The 24,616-nt window shown below is 35.5% G+C and overlaps 1 protein-coding gene, 2 long non-coding RNA genes and 1 pseudogene across 5 annotated transcripts; 2 read left to right on the forward strand and 2 right to left on the reverse strand.

The window, feature by feature from the left end:
* Positions 1-4,799: 4,799 nt before the first annotated feature.
* Positions 4,800-9,879, reverse strand: LOC110781324 (uncharacterized). 3 transcript variants are annotated; one of them, XM_056838647.1, is made up of 15 exons: positions 9,553-9,879; positions 8,842-8,941; positions 8,576-8,740; positions 7,702-8,448; positions 7,476-7,613; positions 7,294-7,371; positions 6,807-7,166; positions 6,660-6,689; positions 6,449-6,564; positions 6,137-6,329; positions 5,948-6,037; positions 5,688-5,840; positions 5,508-5,611; positions 5,344-5,422; positions 4,800-5,248 (listed from the first exon to the last, which is right to left on the reverse strand). In XM_056838647.1, exons 2-15 carry the CDS (start codon positions 8,935-8,937, stop codon positions 5,135-5,137), a joined length of 2,463 nt encoding a protein of 820 aa, XP_056694625.1. In that variant the 5' UTR covers positions 8,938-8,941; positions 9,553-9,879; the 3' UTR covers positions 4,800-5,134. The 3 variants fall into 3 exon arrangements, with proteins under 3 accessions (XP_056694625.1, XP_056694624.1, XP_056694623.1); XM_056838646.1 differs by having other exon boundaries at positions 6,660-7,166; positions 8,615-8,740; XM_056838645.1 differs by having other exon boundaries at positions 6,660-7,166.
* LOC130469383 (uncharacterized) lies at positions 9,513-15,001 on the forward strand. Its single transcript, XR_008929883.1, has 4 exons — positions 9,513-9,644; positions 9,678-10,824; positions 10,936-11,025; positions 14,695-15,001. It is a non-coding gene; the product is annotated as an uncharacterized lncRNA (long non-coding RNA).
* A 135-nt stretch (positions 15,002-15,136) lies between these two features.
* LOC130469384 (uncharacterized) lies at positions 15,137-16,818 on the reverse strand. The gene is made up of 3 exons (XR_008929884.1): positions 16,609-16,818; positions 16,451-16,509; positions 15,137-15,478 (listed from the first exon to the last, which is right to left on the reverse strand). It is a non-coding gene; the product is annotated as an uncharacterized lncRNA (long non-coding RNA).
* A 3,861-nt stretch (positions 16,819-20,679) lies between these two features.
* On the forward strand, positions 20,680-23,958 carry LOC110801997 (deacetoxyvindoline 4-hydroxylase-like; annotated as a pseudogene).
* The last annotated feature ends 658 nt before the right edge of the window (positions 23,959-24,616 follow it).

Genomic DNA, 24,616 nt, shown 5'->3' on the forward strand with positions numbered 1-24,616 from the left:
TGTTTGGTTTTTTTGTGTGTTTGTTGTTGGTAATTTGAGATGAGTATAAGTATTTGATTTTGTGTCCCTATTTATTATTTTCACAGTGTCATGAGGAAGGGACTAGTTCGTAGTCACACGAAGAGAAAAATGGGGAATAATGTCATTGAATATGAGGGAACTTCAAAGTCCAAATACAAAAAACATAAATCCTTCGAGGACTTTGGGGATGATGAACTGTGTAAGTACTTCACCAGTGACTTGAGTGTACTTCCTATTCATAAACCGCCAATGAAAAAGAGTAGGGCGGTCGTAGATGAAGATTCGTACGAAGACGAAAGTCAAGATGAGGGTGATGAAGACTATGAAGCTGAGGAGACTAACTATGATGAAGTTGAGAATTCTGATGAGGAGTACGATGAAGTGCCAGAGCGAGAGACACATCCAATTAAGAGGGGATACAAACAACAAGTGTCTCGGAAAGTATTACCCAAGCAAGGTCTGAAAAGGAGACGACTTCCTACCCCAAAGCCACGGCCACAGGTAAAGCAATGCAGCAGGAGTGAGTCATTGTAATTGGTTCCCCTGTTGATTGGTGAATTCTAAATATATCTGTTATTGGTATTCAGGAGCAGCAATACGTTGTGAGAAGAACCAAAGGTCTGTCAGGTCTGTCAAACGGGGAACAAGTTAAGAGGGAAGAGTTATGTGTTGCGACGCAACTACAAAAATGTCGCAACAAGGTTAGTCAGTGAACTTTATCTAAATGATGAAATTGTATTCATTAAAATTAAGTGTCCCATTATTCATTTGTAGTTGTACAGGAATGTTTTTTATATGACCATACGCTTTTCATGTTTACAGCAACCAGCGGTCATTTGCCGTGTTGATGCATTTTCGAAGTTGATCAAAAGGTTTGATGCTTCTAGAATTGAAGTTGTTAAACAAATGGGTTTTGGTGGGATGCTAATGTTGAAGTTGACCCAACTCTCGCGACAGTTCTGCTATTGGTTAATGACTAGGGTGGATGGAGTTGCCCAGACCTTGGTTGCAGGTGATGGCAGAGTCTTACCGTTGTCTCCAACACAATGGAAATGCATATTTGATCTCCCAATGGGAGGTAAGACGGTTCCCTTCGACGTGGTTGATAGTCCGACGTTGGTTGTTAAGGCTGCGAAGGTGGCTCGGAAATTCACAATGGTGAATGGGGAGGGAAAGGAAATGGTTTCTTTACGTTCAGTCATCGATGCGTTAGTCGAAGAGGATGAAGATGGCAACGTCACCCAGCTAGAAACCGAATCGGCCCGTAGCGAATTCCGTACTGCTTTCTTGATGGCGCTCTTGGGTCTGGTCATATGTCCTTCGACTGATGGATCATATATGTCTAAGCCCTTGATGCAAGCGTGTACTGTGGCAGACATGTCAATTGAATATGATTGGTGTACGTTTGCCCATGAGTGGCTTATGACTAAGTCTTCTGAGTTTGCTGAGAAGTTTGACAAAGCTGGGTTCGTGGCGGGATGTGGTGGTTGTACCCTGTTCCTCTTGGTACTTTTCCAAACCTTTTTTCCCCATGGTGAATGTTACTTTTCGTATTATTTAAATAATTTTTGATTAAACATTTTTGGTGAACAGATATTCTACCTAGATCATTTGAACAGGCCTCCTCTGTCGTGGAACGAGTTCCTAAGGATAGGAGTTTGGACAACTGAGCATGTCTTCCTGGCTAGGGATTTGGACAAGAAGGAAACTGACGACTACGGAAAGCTATCAGTAAGTTGATCCTTTTACAATGAATCACAACACAACATTAAAATCATGTGTAGCAAACTTATTCTGGTTATTGGTTATTATTTATGGAAATGTTTAATGTTTATTGTGGCAGTCACTGGACATTGCATATGGGGAACCACATCCCCGACTCGCCAGAGACAAAATTACACCCATCTCGCAGGAAGATGAAGATGAGGATTGCGAGGATACAAGGCTAGTAAATAATGTATGTAATTCATCTACGCATTTATATTTTTACATTGTATAAATCGTTCGAGTATATACACTAAAATTTGGTCATCTTCCATATATGGTACAGATTATGAAGTTGATCACACCTTACCTAGAGAGGCTGGAGGAGAAGATTGATAAGTTGCAAACGGCACGGGACAACACAAGACCCTTTGGCTTTCCCATACATGACCAGTTCCATATCCATTCTCCGGCTCATCATTTTGCTGACGATATACAAGATCTTGATCTTGGTTTGAATCAACCATTCACGTCTCTTGAGCAACTGGGAAGTCCAAGGATAATCAATCCAACCTCACAAAGAACCCAAACAGAGCAACAAGAGATCAACAAGAAGATGGCCGCTGTCGACGATATGTTACACATTGACAATCACCATCAAGTATCAGTTACTGATGTCATTGGCAAAGTTGCAAATGAATCTCTTCAATCCGTATTAGCACAACGTCATGAAGAGTATCATGCCAATAACGAGAATGATCCTGGGAACAATAAGGAGTTGAATCAGGACGACCCATTGACTAGTAAGGAGTTGAATGAGGATGCGCGTGACAATGATGAGGAGTTGAATGAGGATGCGCGTGACAATGAAGAGGCCGCTGCTGGAGGAGGAGGACCAAGGAGGAGGAGGAGTTTAGGACACCGAACTCATATTCCATCTGCAGCAGTATTTTCGGGAGATTTCGTGTCTGGTACAAACCAAAGGGTCACAGGTCCGGTTAATGACATCACTGCGTTCGTTAAGAGATGGAAAGATTTGAGAGACGAGGCTAAGTAAGTTAATCAACTTATAAGAATATGATCCCATTTCATTTAATACCTTAACTAAAGCAGTTCTGTTTTGCAGTCCAGGACAAGTCATGATTACCTGCGATGGCAGGAGTGCAACCCAAAGAGACTGCTATGGGGTCTTGCATACAAGAGCGAGGGTCAGTGCTGACTATGTAAGGATGGCTTCGGAGATGTATATGAAAAAGTGGGCAATGGATTACGAAGGCAAGAGTCGGAGAATTATGCTTGACCCAACATTTGCGGTAATTACGCCTTGAATTGAATTATTACGCCTTAAATCACATTTTTGATTATTTAAATCACACTTTTAAGTTTGAATTCGTAAATCACATTTTTAATTATTAAAATCACATTTTTAAGTTTTAGGTGTTTAGGGTTTACACCATAATATATTTATTGAACATCATTTTATATTACAGATGAGGGTAATTACGAATAAGGATCCTTTTGAACATCTGGCAAAGAAGCACGGCCAACCTCTTCGTGACATAACTGCATCCCAGATTTGTGTGGTATTTTTCCTAGTTTTAACATTCTCCTTTCACATGTTCTCTGAATAAACAAATAACTAATAATTCCTGTGGTAATATGATGGAATCAGATTTTTGTTCCTGTATTGGACGATGACCATTGGTGGTGTGCTGCATTTGAGTTGAAGGAGAAGACCGTATGGTTCATGGATACTATGTACCCCAACCCCGAAGAGAAGCATAAGTCTATTCTGAAAAATATGGTATGTTTTGCTTCCAAAGTTTTTACGCCGATTGTCATTTACAAACTACAATTTCTGGGGTTGATGTGAATGCTTTACATCACAGATCCCGGCCATCGACACGATGTTAAATGTCCATGACCCCCAGTGGGAACTAGGCACAATGGGTAGTTGGGGAAGACAACTAGTCGAGCTTATGAACAACACCGACAAGTATGTGAACCAGAGGATTTAAATCATTCTGTGTGTCATTTAAAATTTATTCCCCCATTTAATCACAACTAGTTTTCTTGCAGTCATAGCTGCGGCGTACTAATGTTGGGATGGATAAAGTCATCGGCCGCTCGTATCGTATCAAGATATGGAATGGTAAGTGGCTTTGTATTTAGCCCTCATATATATTGCTCCTTATTACCATTCATTCATCGTTGTAGGAAAATATTGTTGTGGCTCGAAAAGCGCTACTAATGGAAGACTTTCTCTCGGAATTTAATGAAGCAAAGGATGAAGCATTGTCAGCAATCACCTGTACTTGAAAGTCATCTGATGATTCTCGTAGTAATATTATGTAACTCTTGGAAACTGTTTATTAGCCGGATTATCTAATGTTTAAGATTTGTGTCGGATTTTTTGGTGGTAATGTTTACTGCTGCTTTTGGATAATTCACTTTACTGCTATGCGGATAATTTATATCTAAGGGTCTTGTTAGTTGATTTTGGATTATTATCGTTTACTTAACTCTTTTCTTTGTAAGTGTTTTATTATTTGCCTATTATGTGTACGAAGTTTGGCAACTTTAAAATCTTATTATCACCACCAAAAGTGGGTCAAATGAAAGTCAAGTGTTTTATTATTTGCCTAAGTGGTGGTACCAAATAAGAAGTGTACGAAGTTTGGCAACTTTAAAATCTTATTATCACCACCAAAAGTGTAGCAAATATAATGGGTTTACTTGAAGTCGAAGTTCTTGGTACATCTAATGTACCAAATTCGATGTTCTGGCTACATTTAATGTACCAAATCGTGCCAAAAGTGTAGCAAATATAATGGGTTTACTTGAAGTCGAAGTTCTTGGTACATCTAATGTACCAAATTCGATGTTCTGGCTACATTTAATGTACCAAATCGTGTTACGACATGAAAACGTACCAAAGTCAAAGTTCTGGTTAAATGCATTGTACCAAACTTGAATTTAGGACTACATGAACTGTACCAAAGCCAAGTTGGCAAATGTCATACTCATACCAAAGTTGACAAATGACATATACCAAAGTTGACAAATGTCGTATACCAAAGTTGACCTGCATTTCACTACCTGTGTGCATTTCACTACTTGTGTTCATTTATCTGATTGATTTCATACATAACTACAAATCAGGGATCTTAATTGGCGCATAAATATCTTATTTCTACCTGGATTCCTTTAAAACAAAAGACCCCTTAGTTCACAGTAGAAATATAAACATACAACATCAAATGTTTGGTCATAAACTAACTTCCACACAAACTTCCAAACTAACTTCCAAACTAAGTACCAGAATTCAAATGCAACAGAGTTGCCGAAATACATCCAAAATACATCCAAATTACATCCAAAAACTTAACTTCAAGCACGTAAACACGGTCTACACACGGACTTGCCTCCCAGAAATAAGGTCGTACACCTCAGGTCTCCTCACATTCAACTCGCACAAGATGTCATCAACAGCAAGTGATACCCTTGCATCCTCTATTGCACCCTGATGATGATAGCAAATAAATATGATAGCATTACTACAGGACTATTGTTTTCAAGAACACACACAACTAAACACATGGAACTAAATGAACGTACCGGTTGGAATGTGGGAGAAATTTTGTTGCGTTGGACTATGTCCTTTATCCATGCTAGCATTACAACACAACTTGACACACTGCATTACAGTGATCAAACCATATAATCCTTATATAAACAAACCAACTTATATTTACGCGAAGCGATTGCGTTGGGTTACTTACTCATCGCTTGGTGGGACAGAAACAAGGTCAACCCCCCATCCACTCAGTCCATCCTTTACCCATGACTCGTCTTTAAAGTAAAACAGGGTGTCCAAGTACTTGAACTACAAGAATAACAAGTCAATCATATGTATGAAATGTATGCGATAATTATTAAATGTTTTTAGATACAATCATTACCATGTGGCTAATCAGACGACCGTGCTCAGACAAAGGCTCGTCTGATGTAGGATCAAGGACCCAAATCCGCTTATCCTTCATGGATAATGCAACACAATACCAACGTGTGTGCGGTGGAAGTGTGAAGTACATGTGCAACACGGGTACTACAACCTGGCATGAATTGCAAAATAGATACGATAAGTTAAATGGTAAATTAAAAATTTACCAATAATTATCACAAATGTATTTAATTTAGAATGTGATGTTATCTCACATACCACAAACATTTTCCGAATGACGAGGTTTTCAAAGGGGGCACCGAATGGGGCTACAAGAGACTGAGGGGGTTCGTTTGTTTGTACCTTAACCTGCCACAATTAGAAGGTGTACTAATTACCTCAAGATACGTTTACAAAAAAATTATCAGATCATGATAACATAGATGAGAAATACGTCTGAAAACTAACCCCGAAACCAGGTTCAAGCATTACACTTCGTCCTCTACCGGCACCCAATTCTGCCTTCCACCTGCTAGTATACATCTTACTAGCCACTTTGACGTATTCTATCCCCGCATACTCATCCATTGCTACCATTCGATACATCTGATATTTGCTTAGACATAAACCATCGAACTCAATCAACTCTGGTCCTTCATCCCTGCATATATTGATCAATTGAAGGATAATCAACTGTCGTATTCCAAGTTAAAACTTGTAAACATTAACAAAATACAAATACATTAATAATCATAATTTACTAAAAAGTTTGACATTTACTTGCTATTTCCCTGGCACTCCTTGATGAAAGCAACCAATTCCTTCTCCATATCAGTACGACTCTTCCGGGAGCTCCTAAGAGGTGAAACTCCCTTTAAAATTTCAGTGGTGATTACCTGTGCAATTTGGATATGTATATAACCCAACATTAAAATTATCTAAGATAAGTATATCTTGGATTGTTCATTCACATTAGTGTAAGAAAATGTACCGGCTTCTGAGCAGGAGATTGTACTTCAGTCTGTAGCGTGGTCATAGATTTCGTAGGGACAGAACAATCAGAGGAAGAGGGAGCCATAAATCCAAGAACATCTGAGGTAACCGCAGAAGAAGGACCAGGGGTTATAGGATCACTCACCAAAACTGGAGAGACTGAAGTGGAAGGAGGAGGGAACCCAAAGCCTCGGGTGCCAATACCCCGAGCTGAACCAAAGGCCGGTGCAAAACCCACCGGCGACGGAACTCCAAACTGCTGTGCAGTGGCCGTAGGAATTGTGGTCGGCCTCATTGTCTGCGTACCTCCGAGAGCAGGGCAAACAGCCACACCACCCACACTACCACCACTTGTACCTCCACTTTGAGTGTCCTTCAACCCACTATCTTGTTCCCTCACCCCTACTATTCTTGACAAATCAAGTTTCATACTTCTTAAAACCTCTCCTTGGTTGTGCATTTGCTCCTCGATTCTCTCAAATCGGCTTGTTAAAACATTCAGAACCTATATACAAATTTCAATCACACAATCAGAATATCTAGTGCGCGCGCGGGACAGAAGCCAGAAACTTATAAACTAATCAACTAATAATCTAATTAAACCAAATTGGATTAGAAACAATAGATTAAACCTCTTTTGCAATGTAGGAACCCCGCATATCTCTTGGCAATCGAGGATGGTGTCTCTCGCCGTAAGCAACATCAACAGACTGGTTGTGGAACATCAAAATAAAACATCAGTCCATATATGAATGAATCATTATACTGCTGAATCACTACTAACACAACATAAATTTTTGGTATTCCATCTCACCTGAGTTCTTCCATAGTCACCTCCAGCTTTCTTGTCTGCCTCTATCAGGGCATCCACATCAGATTGGGACCACACATCCACCCTCGGCATAACACACCATTGCCTAGGAACAACATTCAGGTGGTCCAGGTAGAACACCTACAACATTAACCAACTTGCTTCAGAATCAAATAAGAGCTTTGCAAAATTATACACAATAAATAAAAATATTTTCAGTTATACCAACCGTCAAAAATAGGCTGCAGCCCCCCAATCCAGAAACAACTCCATGCTGATCAAACTGATGTGCAAACATTTTGCACCATATCTTTAGCCACTCTAAACAGAACGTGCACCAATCATATGAATTTGACTCCGGTGCTACCGATGCGGCAGGTAACAACCTTCCCGCCAAGGTAAACCCGTCTGTGCTTGGGCACAACACCAGCTCCAGTATAACAATCATAAAGGCTATTCTAAATTCAAATTCCTCCTCTCTTGTTACAATTGGGACAATAGTAGCCACCGCCTTACCCTGTCCATCCCTCATCCCAACTGCAAATTCCCAAGCTTTCTGAACAGAAACCCCACCACTATCCCCATACATCTGAACAATATGGTCTGCTATATTCCTATGGCGTGTGTCTAGGTTTCCATTAAGAGATGGTACAGGCTGAGTACCCATAGGCAGCCCCAAAACACAGTTAAATTGGATGGGATCCAGGCTGAATTCCATATCGCCCCCACCATAAAACACCCCATTAGCACCATCTACCCTGGTCACTAACCAGTAGGCAAATTCTGGGGACAGGTTGCGCAGTTTCACGGTGAGGAGGGCTCCAAACCCCATTTTTCTAACTAAATCCCTTCGACTGTCATCCAACAGTGACACCAACTTTGAAAACACCTCAATCCTATCATTCTCATGCATGCCTTTCCTCAGCCTGGTGGACACAACAGTCTCCGATTTCTTCACCTGAGCACCTACACTCAACTAAGATGCATACAACAATGCCCACTAAATCAAAACCATGTAAGAATTGATCATAAACATTTGTTCTGATTAATTTTCAATCACAAAATAGATATCCATGAAATAGGTAGTTAACAATTCAACAAACCATCGGTCTAATAGTAGTGGTTAAGTTATGAATACTAACGACGTCCTCGTCATCGTTGCTCTCTGTACGTGGCTCCTCCTCTCCACTAATCTCCGCATCATAGACTTTTCTCTTCTTTCCACTGGAAGAACCTTCCACTGCCTTTAGTCCACATGCAGTTGTTCTCTACACACACAACACAACAAGTTTACTTATGTCTGAATATTAAAAATAGAATTGGATTAGAATTGGATTCTTCTATTTAATACAATAGCATTCTTAATTACCGTTCGTGCTCCTGCCCTTGTAGACACGCCCTTTCCCTTAACAACGTCTTCCTCTGTTTTTTTCTCCTTTGGAAGTGGAGCATTACGTTTACCCATTTTCCTAAAAAATTATAAAACTTAATGACTACAATAACAACGTAAACTAAACACAAGAAATTCACAACATTCCAAAACTTCACACTGCAATTACTTTTAAAATGCACACATATAAACATCCACACATAATTAGACCAGTAATTAGACCCAGTTTGGTACAAATCTACCAATCCAAATCTCATTTGCGATACCAAACTGTCAAACACTTTCAGTACCATTTTAGGATCAATATAAAATTATGATCCTTTTTAAAAATAATTCTATATTTTAAGTACTATTCTCCATATTATCAACACTATTTTTAACAAATTTCCAAAATTTAGGCGACATCAAATATACCAAATTTGTTCAAATATCAAAACCCAGTTACAAAACAACCATTATTCATACTCCTAATTCCACCAACAGCCTACAAAACCCTAAACAAATATTAAAAAACGATTATTAATAAACGAACTAAAACATGCAGCAATTAAACCAGAAACCCTAACTAACTGAAACCCAGAAATTCTTAAAATTAGACGACTTTAACAATTAGGATTACAACCCTAAACCCTCCAATAAGCCTAAATACATTAACTTTTTAAATTTTCGATTTGGGTTTTAGGGTTTTACCTCTTGATGACAAATAATTCTTCCTCCAGCGCAATTGCTTTTCACGAATTCACCAAATTAACGAACAATCCTAGCTCGTCTTGAAAATGGAGGTGTGAATTTTTTAGCTCGTCTTGAAAATGGAGGTGTGAATTTTTTGCCCAAAATTCCCGAAATCTGAATTTCTTGCTCGTCTTCACTGCAGGAGGAGCACGAGGAAGAAGGACTGCTTTGAAGGAGGAGAGAGAATAACAAGGAGGAGAGAGACAATGTGAGTATTAAATACCTCAAATTCAAAAATTTTGAAATCTGAAATTTTTGCCAGCAATGAATAACGGAGTCCGTTATTTCCAAGTGGGCCTCTCTCTTTTTACGGTGAAAATACCATAATGCCCCCACTTGTGTCCAGATTGGACACAAGCCATTATGGAGCAAGACTTCCTCCCTCCCCAACACCCATTAATGATGCATCTTTGGAAGTGATATAAATATATACTCATGTCAAAACATACAAAATTACCAGTTTTATCTAATACTTCCCCCGCAAATATTAGGAATGCAACACTTTGTGCTAATTCAACATAATTACTCGTATTAAGCGCACATTGGATTAGGTAACACTGCTCACCACCCTCCCGAATTCCAGCAAAATGATTTAAAGAAAATAGCAGGTAGCCAACCAACCATCAACCACTGCACCCAACTGATATACTAACAGACTGCAGTTTCTCTGCAACCACAACAGAAAACACAACCCAGAAGCCTACTGCAGTAGCAAAACTATGGTGCTTCAGCTACATCATATCCGTGATCAGATTTGCTACTGCAAACACCCAGCTGACTTAACAACACTTATAACCCCATTTTGCAACTGACAAAACCATCTACAGTCAGCGTGTGTTTATTTATCATTTTTCAAAGCCTGAATTCTATTATACATTTCAGATTTGACTCGTTTCATCATGACAGAAGGCAAATCATAACAGATTACCACAAAGAAGATAAGTGATGCAATTTAATAACATTTCCTTCCTTCATTTGACCTTGACATAAATTACATACAGTATTTCTTTCTTTAACCTTTCAAAAGTTGGAGTTCATCTACTGTTCCTTATGAACAGTAACTCCACACGTGCCAATTCCCACGTATCAATCCCTAATTTTTCCTCTCAAGTTTTTCCTCCCTTTCTCTCTCTTCCCCCATCCTCTATATCCTGTAACTCTGTAAACTAGAACCCGTGAAAATGGAGGTTTCTCCTTCAAGGTCAAGAAATCTAAGGCTTTTCTCTGTTTGTGAGCCTCCATCTCTCTACTGGTTATGATTTCTCTAGGTTTCTCTCTACTCTCTAAGAGCATTCTAAAGTTACCACTCCTTTAAAACCTTTTTCTTGTTTCTCAAATCAGGGAAATCACGTGACTGCGAGAGGGGAAGCTTTGGTTCCTACTCGTAGTGTTGGTGTTCCTCGATCAATCAAGGAACCTACGCCGGAGTTGGTATGTTTCCTATCTCTTAATCTCTTATTTATGTTCCCAGAAAACATCCAATGTTAATTTGATTGAGGAAATCATATTTGTTCCTTGTTTATCTTTGAAGCATTTTGTCGAACACATTGTGTGCACGAAATATTTCTATCTCAATTGGGATTTATATTGGGAAATTGTTGTCAAATTATCCTACATAATATTATGTTTGAACCAACCTCCTCCAATAATTTTTGTTCAACGCTCAAATGGAACGTATTTATACGCAAATCAATTAAACCATGGTGTCAATTTTGTTATGATTTTAATGGTAATCTCATGATAAATTATGTGTAGTTATTTTGACATAACTAAGAAGGGTTCAAGGTGGGGTAAGGAGAAAGAGATCGATAAAGATAATTGTGTGTTGTGTGCCTAGGAAAAGATGGGCTCAAGGTGGGATCATTTCAGAAGAATACAAAATGGACAACATCCTTATCAATTACCCACTTAATCAATCACTCACTTAATCTTAATGGCAATGTTACTATTTGTCCTCCACCTGATGTGTTAGTATTTCCTTTTGGCAGCAATTTAGGACACCTTAGACTTAGAGCAGAGCTTGGTAAAAGGGGAGTGAGTACTGAGTAGTTGGGCAATGGCTGACGGATGGGCAAAGTAAAAACAATTAACAATTTAACACTATCAGGTTAGGAATAGTGCATCTTTTGTAAAATGTGAGTTGTTACATTCCATCAGTCTGAGTCACACCAGTCACCAGGGGTTGTTCATCAGTTGTAATCCATGTACCATTGGCAAGCACCTTAACATTTGAAGCTATCCTTTATTTATTTTAAAATAAAGAAATATTTATTACTAAACACACATTTTTATTTCTTGACATTAAAGCTTCAGGGTTGAGGTTGCTTAGAATGAAGTATGAGGTGCTTTCATAACTCTCATATACGGATTATATATCATAATATCTGCATATATTTACCCCACGTTGCACTATTAGAGTTAATTAGTAGCATATCTATCATGAATTCTTGAAAGAGATTTTTTTTGTTTAGCTGTGTATTGGATGTATCTATTGTTGACACTAGCACATCCATCTGAGATTGGTTAGTTAACTTCTGAGAAAGTGAGAATGGTCAATGTGTTACCACTCAAGGGAAATTAAAACTGAGTTACGTAAAGTCACCAAAACCAAAGGAGCCATCTATGTCGTATTATTAAGTAGCAAATCCTGTAAGGCCGTAAAGAAGATAACTTCCCATAAAAGAGAACACAAACATTGAACTACCTAGAGCTTATAACTTACAAACTTCAAACAATTGAGGATTTTACAGTCACAACTGAATTTGCAGTAGCAGAAATATACAAATTAGTGCAGGTTTTACTTAGAATATCAAGATTTTACTTTTTCAAGTACTTGAACTGTCTGATTCTCGAATGGCCTTCAGTACTTGAACTGTCTGCATGCCGCACCCTTCGCAAAATATCCGGAAGAAACTGAGGGGCTTAGGGAGGGAGCTATAGTCTTGATAAAGTGGTAAATAATTCTCTCATGCTATGCAAAAACATTACCTGTTGTAAATTCTGCTACAAAAAGAAAACCAGAAAGTTAGCCAGATATAAACTGAAGCCTTTATATCCAGCCTGGAGATATGTTGAATTCAAACCCTTAATTTTCAGGTTAGGTAGGTCAGGCCAGATGTGCTACTTGGTTTCTGGAGTTGGCAGTCTCTTGAATGAAGAGGTGAGTGTATCATGAGGTCTTTTTACATTTTTAAGCCGGACTGAAATGGAGTGATGACTAATGAGTAAAGACGAATTTAAATGGATTATGTATGCTATTTCAGAGATTATGAAACCGTTTGTTAGGGATCTCGGTTATTTGATTGGTATACTCCGTATTAAAAAGGGGCTTGAACTTGGACTTACCAGTTTCATGTATGGAATATTTAGATTATCTTCAGTAATATGATTATGCTTCATGTTTATCAGATGCCGTTTCAAGTACTTATGTAGTTATGTTACATCTGATAGTTAGGAAGGCATTTCCCCTCTCGAAAATATATTTTATCATTCTTGTATATTTTAAATACTAAGCGTATTGCATATAATGTTCTGCCATTGTTGTTTTTAATTTTTGGATAGATAAATATATTGAGACATCTCAGTTGAGAATATATGAGTATATAGGTATGTACGAGTACATTTTGTGTAATCCTACAGCAGGATATTTGCTGTACGAAATACTTTGGCATTGTATTTTCGAAAAGTAGAAGAATATTAAACAACTTTAATACTTCGTACTAAATAATTGTTTGCGTTTCTTCGATATGTCTGATGGCTGGAACTCTCAACTATTATTTTAGCACCAATAAAACCATAAGGCAATTTTCTTTTTTCTTTATAATTACATGTGATGTTTTTTTTTGTTTTATATTCAATTCCATAATCAATGAGAGTCATCATTCTTCTTTGCTCATGCATTATGCACGACTCCTAATACATTGGTTGTGCAGACCTTAATTATCACTCCTTTGTGGGTTCTGATTATTCAGCTGTCCACTGTGATTACAGATTATTTTGATCCAAGTTTCCTTGTCTTCTTCCTGTGACTTACCGACTTTGATGATTAGTTCGTTTATTTATTTATTTATTTAGGGACATCGTTTTTTCTTATGAGAATCAGTATTTCGGAGCTAGGGTGGAGAGTGTGAGATGAGCCTAAAAAGTTATCTTCGATGTAGGAAACAGATGGTATCTTTTGTGTAGCATAGAAACTAAGTTTCTTCTCCTATTGAGGAAATTGTTTCATGCTTAAGTTAGTGTACGATCTACCTACAGATTCATATAACAAAGTAAGATGAGGATATAAAAGAATTTCTTGAATTCAAGTGAGCTTCAGTGCTGTATTATTTTCATGATTGAATTAGATCAGTCTGAAGTTTCACCTATTAAAGATTGACCTATATTTACGTCCTTTGAGATGAACTCCACTGCATAAAACTTTTGATCAAATCGATAATCTGTCTTTTGTTGATTTGTGATAGTTTATGTATGTCTCTATTTTTGGTTCTTTTCTGTTGATTATCTTTCGTTTCATCTGCCTTTTTTTTTCTCAGAAATTTTGTTATTTTGGGGGGTTTTAATTGGATAATGTAGTTTAGTTTATAAGGTAAAACTTTGAGTGGTAATGTCATATGTAGAACATTTTTCTGACCACAAACAAATATTATATGATCCTCTTTGAACAGGTAATAAAGTCCAAAATCAGCAGTCTATAAATTTCTTATAAAATATGTATGCTTTTCTCGTCCCGTATATTTATCACGCATTTTTTTCTCTTGTTGATGGGAGAATCAACTGAAACAATTGAAGAAAATCCAACAGCCAGCGCAGTAGACCACTCCCGAGACTTAGTTTCAAGTTCAAGAATTCTTCTTCAGAGATTGAGAATGCCGCCATTCTTTCCCTCAGTTTTCCGTCTTCGGTGGGAGAAGGGAGAAAACCAATGATGCGGACATTTTCTTTTTCAAAGCTTTTTACACCAAAAGGAAATAAAGCATATTCATTATCCGTTACTCCAATTTCACGCTTACACTTAATGTGGTTTATCAGATACTTTAATCTATGCACATCATCCATTATGGGTAGAATTGTTTAACATTTCTGCTATTATTCGTGCAGAAGTGGATGCATTGACCAGCTTTAATTGAGTGATTATTATGAAGGACCAACCTGCCGTCCAAGTATTTCAACGGGGTCCAATGCGAATGAAAGTCTAGGGCATCCTATCATTAGAAGTGATTCTTTAGGCAGGGGTACATTTGTACCCAATGACATTAATATTGGTGCCAAGACTCCCTTATAGCACTTTACAATCTCTCTATATTAATCACCAGCAAACATTGCCTTTGATTGTATCACCAGATATTGTATTGTACTAAAGCTTTGTTTACCTATTTTATTTATTAAATTTCTCTTTACCTCGCCACGTGTATAGGACATTTCACTTCATAACGTTTACATAGATGCACACAGAGTATTTGGACCAAAGTTGGTGCCAAGTAGCTACACATAGCCATACCGCGCGCGGCCAAGCTACTAGTATTAATAAAAAGCTACTATAGGGATTCATTGGGTGTTACTCCATCTAAAAAAAAGATTAAAAATAATTTGTTACACTAAATTATTAACTTATGTCATCAAATAAAACCCCTCACTATTTTCCTTTAGACTATAATCCTTAAAGAGTATATTTCAAACTTTGGGCATAGTTCTCCAATGTGGTTTTACAATGTGAAATTACACTGACATATACCAAAATCACCAAACTTGCACACAAAAATGTCATCTAATGGTATATTTGGAGGCTTTATATCTCCATGTACATTACTGCCGGGAGCCTAGCTAGGACGCCTTGAATGGAGGAAGATGAGAACAACACATACTAATATGTAGAAATGGAAATCTGGAAATTACATAAAACAGAGTCTGGAAATTAGTGAAGTTTGGAAATTTCAGAAAAAAGAAATCTGGAAACTATAGAAGTATCAAGTATGGAAATTACAAAAACAGAAGTAAATTACTTTTCTATAGCTGCTCATACACAACTTCAAACAAACATCAATTAGATTCTTCTAAATCGACATTGATTGAAACATCAAAGTAAACAGTGAAAATTAGGATTTAGGTAGTATACATTTTCAATTCAATTGTCCGTGAAATAACCAACCCATGAAAAATGTCATTAACAAATCAATCAATCAATCAATCAAGAAGAATTGGCTAACTCATAAAATCCATGAAAACTACGGAGTATATTATATTATAAAAATTCTATTTACTTTCAAATTAAAATGATAGATCAGTAACAAATCATTTATAAAAAGAATCAGAATCGTTAAGAAAAAAAAGCAAATAAATAAACTGTTCTTTAGAACAAATCCAAATTTTATTTTAAAAACCAGTTGCAAGACACATTTCATGATTAATTTAGAATTATGAAAATGAACAAACTGCCAATAAAACATGAAAAATCGATCCAATTGAAGCAGATCAAATAATCAAAAAGTGACTCATAAAACTCAAATGCAGAAAACAAAACTCAAATATTTAATTGAATAAAAATTAATCATACCAGCACAAGTATTCTCCTTAGTAGATAAAACCCCTCACTATTTTCCTTTAGAAAATAGTCCTTAAAGAATATATTTCAAACTATGGGCTTAGTTCTCTTGTGTGGTTGTACAATGTGAAATTACACGACATATACCAAAAAAAACATCAAACTTGCACACAAAAATGTCATCTAGTGGTATATTTGAAGGGTTTATATCTCCCTGTATAATAAAAGCTTAACCATTATACATCATAAAAATAATTTTTCAATCAACCAATCAATCAATTTACAAAAATAACCAAGTAGAATTAATATGCTTACCTAAATATAATTGGAAATGGTAGCAAGTCCACTTTGATGAATGGTACAACAATTAATTTCTGTGTAAGAAACACATTGAAATTATCAATTAAGGAGGCAATAAACATGACTAACATACGATGAATTATCAATGTAAGTGATACAATGAAATAACTTACTTTATTAAGCGGTAACAGTGGAATGATTTTTTTCTTAGAACAGATTTCTATGTATTGTGTTTATACTATGTAATCTGGGTTGTTTTAGAACGTTTAAAAACAGTTATCTTTGTTTTTTTAAAAATAATCGAATTGAAGCGTCACCAATTAGAAAAAATTAGAAAATTAAAAGCCAAAAAAAAAAAAAACGAAAGTTACCCAAAACCCAAAAGACCACTTGTACGAATATAAATTTCCAATACATCAGTAATCTAAAATGGTATCATATTTCAAAAATGGTAGAAATGTATTGTTTTCTTTTTACATAAATGATACTCATTTACCCAAAAATGGTACTCATTTTTTAAAATTCATCATCATTTGAAAAAGCCACTTTTGATAACAAAGTCACTTTTGTTTACATTGATTTTTTTTAAATGAGAAATTTGAAAAGCCTAACCCTAAACCCTAAACCCTAAACCCTAAAGCCTAAATCCTAAAGCCTAATGCATAAGTCGAATCATAAATCGAATCATTATCCTAATTCAAATGATTAACCATGAATCTTATGTCAAATCATAAATCGAATCGTTAAATCGTATCGTTACATCGAATCATCAATAATCATTAACCCTAGTTCATTGTGGAATCGAATCGTGAATCATTCACCTTATTTCACTCTTAATTTGAATCATTAACTCCAATTCATCGTAGGATCGAATCATGAATCATAATTCATCTACCATTATTTACTCTTAATTATAATTATTAACCCTAAGTTCACTCTAAATACAAATTATTAACCATATTTCACTCTTATTTTCCAGAATTGATAAAAATGGTTTTATTATTAGAAAAATGGTATTGGTATTACAAAAATGGTACTAAACTTTTTCTAAATGAATTTCATTTTCCTTAAAAGGTACTCAATTTTTCAAAATGGTACTCGTTTTGTACTCAATTTTGTAAAGCGGTATTAATATCACAAAAATTGTGCTAAATATTTTAAAATGGTATTCATATTACAAAATTGGTACTCAATTTTTCTATATGGTATTCATTTTACTTAAATGGTATTAATTTTATAAAAAATTTATTAAATATTTCAAAGTTGGCACGTTGGCAAACACACCTCAGTAACAGGATCCAAGTTGACAAACGGTGTTGACTATTCAACAATTTCAAAATGGCTAAGAAATTACAAACAAGCTGATCATGCTATGTATTTATCAATACATATCAGGCTGCGGCCACGCTGCCCTCCCGATAAAATAGAGGCAAGCAAGGGGAGGGATGAAGGGGAGAAGGGTTAGAGGGAATAAATGTCTTTTTATTATAAAAATGATTTTTTTGATAAAACCACCTATAAAGTCCAACTTTTTGAAATAACCACCCTATATGTTTTTTTTTTTAAAAAAACCACCTTAAACTTTCAAAGTTAAGGAAAACACCACCAACGTACTGTCACAAATTATTAGGTACACCCGGTTGTATGTAGTTCTACATGCAACCGGATCGTTTTGTATTTTTTAATCCCTCAAAAAAAGCACATTTTTCAGTTTAAAAGCACATTTTCAGTTTAAAAACACATTTTTACAATTTTAATGCACATATGTTTTTCAAATATTATGATATTGAACTTCTTCCAATTGGGGAAAAAACCTAAACTTAGAAGGTGAGCAACCAACATCAGTTTACATATCCTCTCAAATTCTTCGCGCTCGTATGTTCTTTTGTACTAACAATGTGTTCTTTTGATATGTATCTGCTTTTAAGCTATAAAAATGTACTTTAACATGTAAAAATGTGCTTTAAACTATAAAATTGTTCTTTTTGAGGGGTTAAAAACCAAAACTACCCGGTTGCATGTAGAGCTACATACAACCGGGTGTACCTTTTACCAATTGACCAACTGTTAACTTCCGTCCATAGTTTCGTCAGTTGGTGGTGTTTTCCTTAACTTTGATGTGGGCCCCACTGACGGAACTATGGACGGAAATTAACAATTGGTATTTTCCTTAACTTTATAAGTTTAAGGTGGTTTTTTTTTAAAAAATAATATAAGGTGGTTATTTCAAAAAGTTGAACTTTAATCAAAAGGTAATTTTATCCAAAAAATCCTTATAAAAACGCGGACAATTATAGCTAATGCGGATGTCGATTAAAAATCCCTTGTAGATATACACTCCGTAGTTTACTTTTGACATATTCATTTCAATCGTGTGTATTTTAAAAATTTTATTTATCTTGCCCGTATCCTTTATTTTGGATAATATCTTATTCTGTCCTAATCATATTTAATTTGTACACGTCATACATGGACACGTGGTATGTGTCTACTTGGTGAAGTCTGGCCATCTTGACTCTAAGCTAGGAGTGTCTTCTTCAACTCCAGGCTGTGTTGTCAAAAAATTAAAAAAAACGTGTTGTTACTGTAAGAGTATTAGAACCACTTACAAAAAGGGAGTACGTACTAAAACATGCATGTGTCGATAGGGACCAACTTTGTGTCTTTGTGGGAATTATTACCTTACTTGTTCTTGTTCCCTTGCAACTTGAACACCATGGTCCATGGCATGAACCAGATCTGCCAAAAGTTGACGCAACTCACCAACCAATAACCCAAATCAATATTACTTCCGTTTCATAAAGGTATTTACGTTTACTCTTTTTATAAATATTAAAACAAAAGTAGAAGAGTTGATTGAGTATAATAAAATATGAATAAAGTAAGAGAAGTATGTAAAAAGGTGGGTGAGTGTATGTAAGAAAAAAATGAATAAAGTAAGAGAAAGTGGGTGAAAATTGTAAATATTGTGGGGTAAGAATGGTAGGGTAATAAAATTTCATTTCTAAAAATAGAATAAAGCAAAACGTAAAGAACACTATGAAACAGATTAAGATCAGGTTCATAACCAGCTTCCTTTAATCGTATTAACAATTCCTTTACTTTCATTTGAACCTCATCCTTCCTAGGATGTGACACGGAAAATATAAAGATCATTTTGAAACGGAGGTAGTAATAAGGAGTTGAATTAAGATTTTTAACCCGTTTAATTAATTAAATGGGTCAATCTAACCCAACTCAAACTGTTTAATTAAATGGATTGAATCGATCAAATTGAAATTTCTAACCCGAAAGCAATCCGCCTAACCCATATACAAATTAATTTTGAGTCTTTATAATTTTTTTACAAATTAAAATATTTCATGCATTCCGTAAATATCGCACCATTTGGATTTTCACACTATTCACACTACGACTTTGACCATTTATTGTGATTCATAGTAAGAAAATTGTAGTCACGTGGATCATATTAGATTCGTACAGTATATACCAATATATATTTTCTAAATATCAATTTTTTTATAATTTTTACTACACATAATTTGAGATATTAAGTGTTAAAGTAATATATTAGAGGAGTAAAAATCAACTATGGTGCGATATTTAAGGAAGGAAGGAAGTAAGAAAAACTTAAATCCTAACACATATAAAGGCTTGAACATTGCTTACTATTCATGTAACAATGAATTTACGAATATACCACCCATTTCCTTCATTGTTTATTTTTGTCTTTTCCTTGGTAATAGTGAGATTATGGTCTTACCCCTCCCCTTTCATCACAATCTTATGTGTCACGTTCATTTCCATCTGCTGCCACACCCTTTCCTCGCCCTTTCATTTTGAGTCTTTCTCATTGCTTCAATGTCCTACTCCTACCAATACAGCAACATATGTATTTATAGTTAGGACTTTTTTGTTTAAGAATTAAAGCAAGATTTTATTGGATATCAACGCTATGTGGTTATAAACAATGTAATGTAAATAGTACAAGGCATAATAGTTGTGTAGGAAAGTATCCATTATAACAAGACTTCACATATAATCAATTTCGTATTATCAATTACGTGCAAATAGAACTTTAGCATTATTTTTCTAGCATTTACCATAAATTTATAAATGCTCGTATTTTACGTAATATTTTTATAAAATAAATTTTTAGTTTAACTAAAAGTAACAACGAATATTTTAGTGGGGTCAAGGAATCAAGGACACTACCTCCGCCACTACATATAAGTTACTTCAATCATCTTCTTTCCTCAAAACTAAATAAAAGTTTACCCAATTCTTAATTAAGTTAAACACTTTTCTTCTAGCCAAAAGATCGATGGGGACAATGAGCGTCGACATTACCAAAAGCTTCCAACCTGCCTACGATCGCGTAAAAGAGCTCAAAGCATTCGACGATACAAAGTCGGGTGTAAAAGGAATAGTAGACTCAGGTGCACAAACTGTCCCGAGGATATTCATTCGTCCCACTGACGAGCTCTCAGAAGACCTGAATCATCCCTCAGTAAAACGCCAAGTCCCTGTAATAAGTTTCAATGGCATTGATGGTACGAAAGAGAGGTACGACGATATTGTCAAACAAGTGTTGTGTGCAGCTGAAACTTGGGGTTTCTTTCAAGTGGTTGATCATGGAATCCCAATTGAAGTTTTGGATAAGATGCTGCATGGAATTCGGATGTTTCATGAGCAGGATAATGAGGTTAAGAAGGAGTTTTATGGTCGTGTGCTGTCGAATCCAGTTGTGTTTATGAGCAACTATGATCTTTAGGGTCAAAGTGAATTATGTGAATAGTGTAAAAAGTCAAAACGGTGCGAGTATTAAGGGACAGAGGGAGTAATATTAATGTTTCATGTTAATAAATTCCATTGTTTTAGTGAAATTCCATTGATATAATTTGTTTATATACAGAATGCAAAGACTATAACATAGTCAAATTAACCAATTATATTTTCGTTATAATTCATAATTTAATTTAAGGTCGTAATTTTGAAGAATTGGCCTTGTAAATTGATATTTTGATTGATTTTTGTTGTAGGGACGTAATTCAAGAATACAGTAATCATGTAAAGAATTTAAGCGACGTTATATTGCGATTACTATCTGTAGCTCTTGGACTCAAACCAGAACATCTAAAAGAAACAGAATGTGGCGAAGGATGGACCTTAACAAACCATTACTACCCTGCTTGCCCTGCTCCAGAATTGACAATGGGGACGAGCAAACACTCTGATCCCTCATTCCTCACTATACTTTTACAAGACCAAATCGGTGGTCTCCAAGTTTTCAATGAAAATCAGTGGGTTGACATTCAGCCTATTCCTGGTGCCTTTGTCGTAAATATTGGAGATATGCTTCAGGTATACTTTTTTTTTTTTTTTTAATTTTTTATAAAGAAGAACAATATCATGATAAAATGGATCTGTGTACCACAGATGTATAGAAAATACATTACGGTTATGATCACAACAATTACTGTTATAACACAACTCGTACTCTACCGCTTCTAACTTGACGTGAATATTGATTTTTGATGTTTTCGTCTCTTTCCATGTAGAGTCATTCACAATTAGCGCACAAATTTTCCGATCGTCGAGTTGATGATAAACCTTCCCTATTATTGAAACCCTCAAAATAGAATTCTCATCCTACGAGTAGGGGTGTTCATCGGTCAAAACCCGGACCGGACCGGACCGGACCGAAGACCGAAATTTGATAATTTGAGACCCAAAGACCGGACCGATTATGCTTGGACCGAACCCGGACCGGACCGATAAAATCGGTCCAAAACCCGGACCAGACCGATTTGGACCGGTTGTAGACCTTTTTCTATTTATTTTTTTATTTTTCTAAAAATTATGGTAAAAAAGAAAAAATATATATAAAAAAATCAATTTTTTAAGGCCTTTTTTGGAAGCTAAAATAAAACATATCACAATATAATAATATTTACAACATATTAAAGGAGAGAATTAGCTTTTTAAGTATTTTTTATTATATTTTATTAAGAAAAAATCGGTCCGGTCCAAAATCGGGTTTTGGACCGGACCAGACCGGACCGGACCGAAGACCGGAAATTGATATTTCTCGACCCGATGACCGGACCGATTGTCTTTGGTCCGGTCTGGGTCGGTCCGGTCCGGTCCATTTTTTCGGTCCGGACCAATTTTTGCACACCCCTACCTACGAGGGAGGGGGACATAACCTGAAGAGCAAACAATAGAAAGAACAATAAGAAATGTCAAAAATAGTCTAATTTACGAAGAAATCAGACTACTTCCAACATAAACAACCAAGAAAACTGAAAACCTAGAAGACGAGAGAGAATATAGTTATATGTTGAGAAATGATAATGTCTTCATTACAATAAAAAATAAATATTAAACTTATAAATATATCTATAGTTCTATACTAATATTTTAAAGCACAATGTTTGCATAAAATGATGTCGATCACGTGTCGTCTCTTCTATATTATTTTATTTTGTTGTTAAATCACAATTATATTCATCCTTTTAACTTTTCCTCCTTAATTAGATATTCATTTTATTTCAAAATTAATTTTATTTGTTTCACATTCTAAGTTCAATTTCATTATACTCCCTTTGCTTCACATTTTATTATTTCGAAATTTTTGTATATATCCTACTTTATAGTATTACGTAAACGATGTAATTGGGTTTTTGAATTAAGAAACTCGTGCATCGCACGGGATAAAAACTAGTTGAATTCAATAGGAAATGATATGGCTTTCATTTTGGAGGTGTTTCAGGTATACTTAAGCTAGCAGGTTCAAGTGTACTCGATCGATAACAAGAAGATTTTGTTTTTTTTCCGTGAATAAGCTCATTGAAACTAGTTGTCTAATTTATAGTCTTTTTGATGCAGATCATATCCAACGATAAGCTTAAGAGTGTTAACCACAGAGTAATTGCTAATCTTGTCGGACCAAGGATTTCAGTAGGATTATTTCTCAGAGGCGTTTTTTCATCTCCAAAGTTGTACGAACCTATTGAAGAACTATTGTGTGATGAAAGTGCTCCGATTTATAAGAATTTCACTCTTAATGAATTTAAGGCGAACTTTTTCACTCGACCCCTTGATCAACCGGGATTTCAATTCTTCAAGCTAAAAAATCAAGGTGATGGAGAGTAGAGAGAACACCATTTCCTATGTTGATGCGTGCAACATCATGGTTATTCTTGAATTAATGTTTAAGAGTCATGTTTTTTTTAGCTAACACGTTGTTTTTAGTGGTTTTAGCTCATGCTTGTGTTAGGTATTTATTTTCATGTGATTCAATTCCTAACTTGTTTAGGATTTGTATTTTTTGATTTTCAATTCCTAACTTGTTGGTTTGGCTTGAAACGATCACGTAGAGATATTTGTCGCATATTCTTGTCTCTGTCAGTGAGCAACAACAAGACATATTTTTTGTTGGCGTTGTTGCACTAGATCTGTATGTACGTGATGTGTGCGTATGTGTTTTATAATAGTAAATAAAAAAGTTAAAGCTCCAATTCGTTAATTGAAATATTGCAAGACTTAATCAAACATTAAGATAAAAAAAATTGAAAAAGTAATCAAACATATTAAAGATAAAGAAATCAGTCACGGAAAATGTCATGAGAACTAAACTAGAAAATAGGAAAATACTACATTTGTTTTCGTTAATTTTACTTAGTTTTTATCTTCATCTATTTTACTAATAGGTTGGGTGATTCTAAATCAATACAGTACTTATATATTAATGAATACTGAATAGTATAAATCACATGACATAAATTAACTTTCAAATAAGATCAAAGTATTCATTTACAATCCACTCTTATTCATTTAATTCATTTTTTCTGGTTACTTTTTCTTTTCTTTTCATTTTTTTTAACAACTTACAAAAATATCATATTATTTACACTATTTCACAAATCATAATTATCGATTTTTATTTTCTCTTTTTCAAACACTTTTTTTTTATTATTTTAATTTCAGTATGTCTGATCCACCTTTTACAAGCATCCAACATTGGTAAACCCACAATCTTTATAGCGATGCCGGTTGCGTGACATATCCCCTCGAAGCTAATTACTCTCCTAATGAAAAGTTACAACTACTTTGCTACTAGTGGATCTGACATGTCAACCCTTTGCAAACATGTCTACTATATTATACTCCCTCCGT

This window comes from Spinacia oleracea, chromosome 3 (assembly GCF_020520425.1).
Source record: "Spinacia oleracea cultivar Varoflay chromosome 3, BTI_SOV_V1, whole genome shotgun sequence".
Lineage (NCBI taxonomy): Eukaryota > Viridiplantae > Streptophyta > Magnoliopsida > Caryophyllales > Amaranthaceae > Spinacia > Spinacia oleracea.